Source organism: Alexandromys fortis, unplaced genomic scaffold (assembly GCF_014885135.2).
Source record: "Alexandromys fortis isolate MF-2015 unplaced genomic scaffold, M_Fortis_MF-2015_v1.1 scaffold_4, whole genome shotgun sequence".
NCBI classification, from domain to species: Eukaryota; Metazoa; Chordata; class Mammalia; order Rodentia; family Cricetidae; genus Alexandromys; species Alexandromys fortis.
The window spans coordinates 20867238-20876214 of record NW_026067944.1 but is presented as its reverse complement, the minus strand read 5'-3'; the positions used below and the strand labels follow the sequence as shown (position 1 = coordinate 20876214).

The 8977-nt window shown below is 37.4% G+C and overlaps 1 protein-coding gene across 1 annotated transcript; it reads right to left on the bottom strand.

Moving 5' to 3' along the window:
- Nucleotides 1-7610: 7610 nt before the first annotated feature.
- Nucleotides 7611-8534, bottom strand: LOC126505769 (olfactory receptor 5AC1-like). The gene has a single exon (XM_050149015.1). The coding sequence runs from the start codon at nt 8529-8531 to the stop codon at nt 7611-7613; it is 921 nt and encodes a 306-aa protein (XP_050004972.1). The 5' UTR covers nt 8532-8534.
- Nucleotides 8535-8977: the final 443 nt, after the last annotated feature.

Below are 8977 nucleotides of genomic sequence, written 5' to 3'. Positions count from 1 at the left end.
GTCTCTAACAAAAGATAGAGCATAAATAGTTTTTGAATTCACACTCAAAGATCATGAATTATCTGCAAATAATTTTTTTCATATGATTAACATATTCTTTTTCTAATATATGTGTTTGCATATTATTGAAAGAAAAGCTCCATATATAAGGATTTGACTACTATTTTTATTTATTATTTTTTATTTTTCATGTATGTACTGCACTCATCTGCTCATTCTCTTCTTACTACCAAGTAAAGGCCTTCCCTACTCTCATGTCTTTGTTCTTCTGTATTCAACATGGTCATGGCAATTATGAACATTCATTTGTGGAGAATGTTTATACAAAGTACAATGCACTCTTGATCTCAATCAGTGAGACAATAGACTGGACGCAAGCTAAAATCTCTCTCCCTGCTGAGTAGCCCTAGACCTCAGAGTATTAGAACGTGCTAATGTAGGTAGAATTTACAAAACTTCTCTCTTTCTCTAGTTTTTACATTTCTTCTGCCCACTCTTCCATCATGTTTCTTAGGCCTTGGAACAGGTGTTATGGTTGTCCCATTAAGGACAGAGAACTCTAGAGGTGCTTATTTTCAGCAGTTTGGTCATTTATTCTTTAAAAATACTGTGCTTTTTGAAAATTTTATACATAAATAAAATATTTGCAGCAGTTTCATTTCCCTCTCTCCCATCTCCAATTTTTCTAGCACCTACATCCTCTCACACTCAAAATCTCTGTTTTGAGTCTCTACATTAATCATTGTTCTCCACAATAAGAAGCTTCTCTGATCACAGCTGAAAGCTGCACTGTGGCTAATAATATACCTGCTTACAAGGTAGTTTGACCATATGTCAATTTAGGACAATAATAAGTTGTAATTCCTACCCAAGAGGACACGTGACCACACTCGACAGGTGTTCTTGGTCGTGTTTACAGTACCACGTTTCCTTCCTTGGAGTCTGTATAAGATCCAATCAGAAAACCATTGAAACAGTAGACACAAGTTGTCTGACAAGTTTCAGGGCCATTGATGAGTTCTTGACAGAGGATTCTGTCCCACCTGGTCCCATAGTCATTCAATTCCAAAGAAACACACAGATGCCTACATTAATTATAAACTGGCTGACCTATTAGCTTAGGCTTCATATTAATTAGCTCCTACATCTTACATTAATGCATAATTCTTTTCTGTGTTAGCCATGTGGCTTGGTGCCTTTTATCAGTGAGGCATTCTCATCTTGTGTTCTCTGCATTTAGGTGATGACTACAGACTGAGCCTTTCCTCTTCCAAGAATTCTCCTATTCTGGCCACCCCAGCTATGTTTTCTGCCTTGCTACTGGCCAATTAGCATTTTATCAAACCAATGCAACTGATAAATCTTTACAGGGTACAAGACCATTGCCCCACAATACTTCCCTTTTTTTTTTCAAAACAAGAATTCTAAATCTAATCTCCTTTGTTTAGCTTTTGGCCTGACTATTATGCATAACTGTTTGGGTCAATGGTCTTTTATCCTGTCACTTGTATTATTTTTAATAAAATGCTGATTGGTCGGTAGCCTGGCAGGATTAAAGATGGGGCATTGAGAATGCTGGGAAGAGGGAAGCACAGTCTGCTGTTGTGACCCCGACTCAGGAAGCAATATGAGACTGCCTCACAGAAAAATGTACCAAGCCATGTGACTAACATAGACAAGAAATATGGGCTAATATAAGTTATAAGAATTTGTTAATAAGAGCCTGAGATAGTGGGCCAATCAGTTTATAATTAATGAAGACCTCTGTGTGGGTTCCTTGGAACTTAATGACTGCAGGAACTGGGCAGGACAGGTATTAGGCAGGACAGAAAACCCCTGTCAACACAAAACAACTTATAACCAACACGCTAAACAAAGACAAATATCCATAATTCATTTATTGGGAATGTGGGTGTAGTTTTTCTGGATACTTCCTGCTGTTTGGGAGTACTAATAATCTTATGGGGACCAAAAGAAAAATTAGGATTATAGTCAAGTCCTGACTAAAATATTCTGTGAGGCTTGATCATCTCAAACAGCAATCTTGAGGCTGTTCTGGGTATAGAACTCAGAAAAAATTCCAAGAAAGGTTCTCTGAAATGTTGATTCATCTGGACCATCTGCCTCTATCAGATTTTTCAAAGGGTCTTGGTCCATTAAACAACATTAGTCTGGAAGGAATCCACAGGTTCTCATTATCTGTGGAATCAAAAGAGGAACTGCTTCCAAAGTAACATATCCTTGGACCCAAATTTTGGAGTCAAGATACCTTTAATATGTGTGTGTGTGTGTGTGTGTGTGTGTGTGTGTGTGTGTGTGTGTGTGTGTGTTGGTTTAGCTTAGCAGCTCTTACAATGAGATGTCTCTCTGTACTGAGATAATTTACAGTCAAAAATTCAAAGAAAACACAATAATGCACATAATCCAGACTCTCTGTGTATATTCCATCTTTATGTAGCTTATTTTTCTTTTTACTCCTTTAATCTATAAATGATTGTACTCTGTCTCTTTAAAGGTTTTGTTTAATTTTTTAAAGCCATTTACTTTTTTTCAAACTATATCTTATATCTCCCAAGCCTAAATACATTTATCCAATGCTGTGACTCATTTAGATGTCCTTTACATCTGAATTTGTCTTTATTGCATATCCGTAACAAATTTCTGACCAGGAGTGCTTTTTTCAGCAGCTTGGTTTCAGTGGCCCTGGATGCTGGCTCCACCTCTCTCAGGCTTTCCCTATGGAAGAGATAGTTTACCACCTGCTCTGGGGCTGCTGGGTGGGAGCCATCCTCACCACCTCGACTCTGTGTGTGCAGCATATAAACCCTTTTTATCTGAGTAAAAGCTAATTCTGCTATGCAGTGCACTGCACAGCCTGGAAATATCTCTGTGGCTGTAGGGTTCACCATGCTCTACTCCCTATGCATGCCCAAATCCCCCACCTGCTCAGGCAGGGAGTGCTGAGCATGGTCTCAGTTACTTTCCTTCCGACCCTGACTGGACACATAAGCATCCAGACCTGAAGTGGGTGGCCAGCATCAGCCCCCCAAAAGAGCCAGAACTGTTCCTGTAACTACCACGAACCAGGAAGACTTCACTTAAAGCAATCACATAGTTCTTTCCACTAAAGCTGAGTGAGGAAACCTCTTAAAGAAGCCATGTCTCTGCTTGCCACCAGCAAACAGAGCCTATCTGAAAGGGAAAAAGGACAACTTCCAAGAAGCTGTACTAAACTGTTTTCATGTGTGTGTGTGTGTGTCTGTGTGTCTATGTGTCTAGAATTCCATCCCAAACTCTCTCAGGTTTTAACTGAATTTATTTGGCAACATTGGTACCAATTTTGACAGAGGTTTCTATTCTGTCTGATCCCACAGCCTTTCAGTCCCAAAGAAACACACAGAGAACTATATTAATTATAAATTGGCTGGTCTATTAGCTCAGGTTTCTTATTAACTAAGCCCTACATCTTACATTAACCCATAATTCTTGTTTGTGTTAGCCATGTGAATTGGTACCTTTTATCAGTGAGCTATTCTCAACTTGTGTCCTCTGTGTCTGGGTGACAACTGGAGACTGAGGCTTTCCTCTTCCCAGTATTCTCCTATTTTTGTGGTCCTGCTATACTTCCTGCCTCACTGATAAAAGATGGGACCAGGCAGGTCCTGTTTGGGTATTCTTGGTTTTTTGCTTTTCCATATGAAGTTGAGTATTGTTCTTTCAAAGTCTGTAAAGAATTTTGATGGGGAATGCATTGAATCTGTAGATTGCTTTTTGGTAAGATTGCTATTTTCAAAAGTGACTCGAAAACTTCTACCACGAAACTCCTACAATTGATAATCACCTTTAGAAATGTAGCAGGATGCAAGATTAACTAAAAAAATCAGTAGCCCTCCTACATACAGATGATCAACAGTATGAGAAAGAAATGAGAGACACATTACCCTTCACAGTAGCCACAAACACATGAAATATCTTGGAGTAACTCTAACCAAACAAGTGAAAGATCTGCATGACAAGAAATTTAAGTCTTTTAAGAATTAAATTGAAGAAGATATCAGAAAATGAAAAGATTTCCCATGCTCATGGGTAGATAGGCTCAACATAATAAAATGGCAAAGCACTTCTGTACAATAAAGGAACTTCTTGAGGCATCAACATCCTTGACATCAAGATCTACTATAGACCTATAGTAATGAAAGCAGCTTGATATTGGCATAAAACCAGATAGGTAGACCAATGGAATCTAACTGAAGAAACTGACATAAATCTGCATACCTATGAACACTTATTTGTTGAACAAGAAGCTAAAGTTATACAATGGAAAAAAAGGATAGAAATTCTGAAGTAGCCTTGAACACATTGGCACAGGAGACCGCTTCCTGAATATCACAGCAGTAGCACAAACACTGGGAGCAACAATTAATAAATAAGACTTCTTGAAACTAAAAAGCTTCTGTAAGGTAAAGGACATGGCCAACAAGACAAAATGGCAACCTATTAAATGGAAAAATATCTTCAATAACACCAACTTCTGACAGAGGGTTTATCTCCAAAATATATAAACAACACAAGAAACAATACATCAAAATACCAAATAATCTAGTTTAAAAAATGAGGTACAGATCTAAACAGAGAATTCTCAACAAAAGAATCTCAAATGGTCTAAAGACTTAAGAAACTGGCATATTATCAGTGACCGATTTCTTCCAGCAAAGTCTGCACATCCTAAAAGTCCCAAGATCATTCCAATAGCAAAACCAGCTGGGGAGGAGTCAAATCCCTGACCCCAAACTGAACATTTCCCATCAAACCAAAGCATTTCACTGCTGGTCTGTATGGTCCACTCATGGCCGATTCATGATGTGAAGGGGATTCAGTATAACTTTAGTGGCCCCATTGTCTTAATAAGTCACAGTACTAGCAAAAAGTCTAACATCTCAAGTCAGATTCTCAACTAATGACATATGCAAGGTAAGTACTTAACTGTAACCCAAGTAAAATAAAATAACAATATATACTTTATTCACACAGTGATACAGAGTAATCATTCCCATCACAAAAGAGATTAAGTGCATAGCAAGGAAATACTGGCCAAAGCAAAGCCAACATCCAGTAGCACAAACACCAAATCCTACAGCTCCATGTCCGGCCCATAAAACTGAAAAGGAATCATCTCAGCTGAACAGGGCTTGGGGCCCTCATCTCTGCAACTCTGCTGCCTGTGGCACATACAACCACTGTGCTGTGCCAACTCATCTTCATGTGTGCAGCTGTCCTCAGCAGAACTCCCATGGTTCTGTACTTCCAACTCTCTCAGGTCTCCATTGCTTTGCCTTCATAACTTCACACCGAGTGTGCTCAGAACTTCCTTACATGGATTCTGAACCTTCCACACATTGTCTGGACAGAAATGCTTGCCATATTGTCTGAGCAGAAATGCTTGCCACGACTCTCCCTCAATCTTGCAACTTTAATTCCTTCAAAGGTAGTACCATGGCCAATGCTGGCAAGTTCTGCTGGCAGCTTTAGATGTAGACTTTGACCCTGGCATCACAGCTGCTTTAGCTTCTTAGTTTTGAGGAAACATTCTGCTATACAGTTGCTTTATAGGATTACTACAGTACTTCTTCATTGTGAGCTTAGGGTCTCTGGTTTCAAATATATTTATATTTTCCCAAGTAATCATCTTTGAGGGATGGACATTTACTCTCCTCAAAGATTCTTTCTTATTATACTAGTGTAGAGGACCAGGTTTCAGTTTAAAGGAACTAATTCCCATATCATTTACAGGTTCACCCACACACATAGTCTATGTAGAAACTTCAAAACTTCAATCTTACACACATTTCTTACGATAGTCAAATATTTATATCTTTTTTTACTCCTCTCTCTCTCTCTCTCTCTCTCTCTCTCTCCAACTCTGTGTGAAAACAGTAATAAACAACCAAAACACAACCACAACACTGTCCTCACTTAAAATTTCCATTATGAAACATATTTGTCCAGTACTTTTAAACTCAGTCTCATTCAGTGTTTAGAGGCACCATGAGATTTTTTGCCACAGTATACCTTGAGAAACCATTAGGTCATCCTTACTCTCCTCTGTAACATCATGAGGCAAGGTTAAAGGTGCCGTATATTTTCTCTAAATCCTGACATTCCAAATTACCATTAGAATGGTCTATTAACTTCTCTGCTTGTATCAATTGAAGGTTTCTCTTGCTCGAAGTTTCAAACTATCCCATGTTCCTCTGTTAAGGACTTCCAAAGACCTAAGAACCACAAGGTCAGGACAATCACACTAACAACATTGCCTGCTGCCAATCTTCTGTCTGAGCTGCATTATGTAAAATGTAAAGCATTAATTAGGTTTGTAGTTCCTGGAGAATACAGTCCGTGTGACTGAGGTTACACAGTGGGCACATTGTATACACACTCAGGAAAAACAAAAAGAAGTGGGTGGGGATATAGAGACTCAATCCTGCTTGTGCTGATCCACCTCCTCCAGCAGTGCTGCACCACTGAAACTTCCATAGTCTTCCCAAACAGTGACACCAGATCAAAACTAAGTGCCCAACATGAGAGTTTCTGGGGCCTTTTCACAGTCACTGTAACAGAGTTGTTCCTTTTCCTTTAAAAGTTTGTAAATAGTATAGTCATGTTTTCATGTATTCTACATTATGATGTTTGCAGCTGATACTGGTCAATGTGTTTTCCTCTTTTTCATATTGTTTTGAAACCCAGAGAAATTATAAACAGTCATAACAAGAATATATCTAAATGATACTGTTAACTTCATGTGGCTCAAGACGTGAAGTACAGAGCATTTGTTCACCTTACTCCTAATGAGATGCATTGGAGATCTTAGCTAGAAGATGCACCCAGGTGTCTGATTCAAAATCAAAGAAATAAGTGAAAACAAAAGACAGGCACAGGTAGCAAAGAGATGTTTTATACAATTTAAAATTTTCTGTTTATGTTACATTAAAAATGCTCATTTTCATTTTCAATACTTTAGCTTTGAGAATTTTCAATGAATATAACATAAATATTTATCTCTTTTAGATTACTCTTAAATCTAAATAAATTACCACCTTCAAGTGTTTGATAGTTATTTCTTGTCACATGTTAAATAATTACTATTTTCCTATGCATGATAGTATAATAATGGGTTATTTATAATTTAAATGTAATTTCTTCTAGAATTATATAAAAGGGAAAATAGAGTTTTTTGGGGGTTTTTTTTGGAAAATAGGTTTTAAACAAATCATTTCACAACCTAAGTTTGCCTTTCGATAAAAATAAATTCAGAGATTATTAATATAGATCTTAAAAACTAAGGTTTGTCAGTCTAATGAAGAAATTATTGAAGTAACTTTTCTCAGTGAGTATGAATTTCAAAAAAAAACAGTAACAGGGATTAGCTTTAAATTTCCTGTTAACTGTTAGATAATCATATTACTAAGACAGCCATTCACAGTCTAAATTTTTATTTTTTTAATTAAAAGTACATAAAAATTCAATTATGTGCATAATACAGGATAAAATATTATGGTGCATTGCAAAAAAACAAGGGAAAGTAGTAGAACTATGAAATTTTCTGAAAATGATTATAATTTTATGACTTTTTTCAGAGCACCCAAAACTTCCTTGTTTCTTAAGCTGTAAATAAAGGGGTTTAGCAGAGGAATCACAACTGTGTAAAACAGTGAATACATTTTATCCTGGGTTTTACCTGGTCCAGACCCAGGACTTACATACATGAAGAGGAGAGTGCCATAGAACAAAGAGACAGAGAGCAGGTGCGCACTGCAGGTGAAGAAGGCTTTCTGTCTGCCACTCTTAGACTTCATGTTCAGGACAGCAAATAGGACACGGGCATAAGAGACTACGATGGTCACAGAGGTGCTGATTTGTACGGAATTAGCAATAATAAAAGTCACCAATGCATTAAGTGATGGATCAGTGCAAGAGATTGTATACAGTGGCAAGATTTCACAGTAGAAATGATCAATTACATTGGACTTACAGAAAGTCAGTCTAAATAATAAGCCTACATTAAGTCCAGCGTTTACAAAACCAATTACATATGACATACTTATTAGCACAGTGCAGAGCCTTTTGGACATCACCACGAGATAGAGCAAGGGGTTGCATATGGCTACATAGCGGTCATAGGCCATCGCTACCAGGAGGAAAATTTCACTAGTTACACTGTAACAGAAAAAATAAAATTGGGCAAAGCATTCACCTAGGGATATCATGTCATTCCTATTTAAAAATTTCATAAGCATCTTCGGAGTCACAGAGGATGAAATAAAAGCATCAGTAAAGGCTAAATTTCTAAGGAAAAGATACATAGGAGTGTGAAGATGTGGGTCCTTCCAGATGAGAAAGATTAAGCCAAGGTTGCCCACCATGGTGATGACATAGATTAAGAAGAACACCAGGAACAGGGGGACTTGCAGCTCTGGACGATCTGTTATTCCTCTGAGGACAAACACAGTCAGGTGGGTCCAGTTTCCGTTCATCACACCCACTCAGACTTCTCACTGCAAAGAAGGAAGGGGCATAAAATTTGAATAAAACTGCTGAGAATGGCATCACATTCCAGTCTCATGAGCTGCATTTGTTCCATAATCATGAAATATGTAAGTGTAATGTTTCTGCATTTAATCCATACTGAAAACACAAAGTATTTTCTACTTTGATTTATAAAGTTTTAACACACAGTTGTCTGAATATTAAATGAGTAGGCCATGGAAACCAATTTTTGATTTGACTTTATGCTTGTTAGTCTCAACTACTGTAAATGGTGAACATACATGAGACAGATAAGTTGTTTACATAATTTACAGGGCAAATGTATAGTACATTGTATACTGAAACATTTTTAAAGACTAATTGAATGTGAAAAGCCTCTTTTTTCAATTCCGTATAACATGTTTTGTAGTATTTTAATGATGCTACACAATGT

What these genes read in the sequence shown, in the direction of transcription:
- LOC126505769 (XM_050149015.1), bottom strand. Translation starts at nt 8,531, where the DNA reads ATGAACGGAAACTGGACCCACCTGACTGTGTTTGTCCTCAGAGGAATA.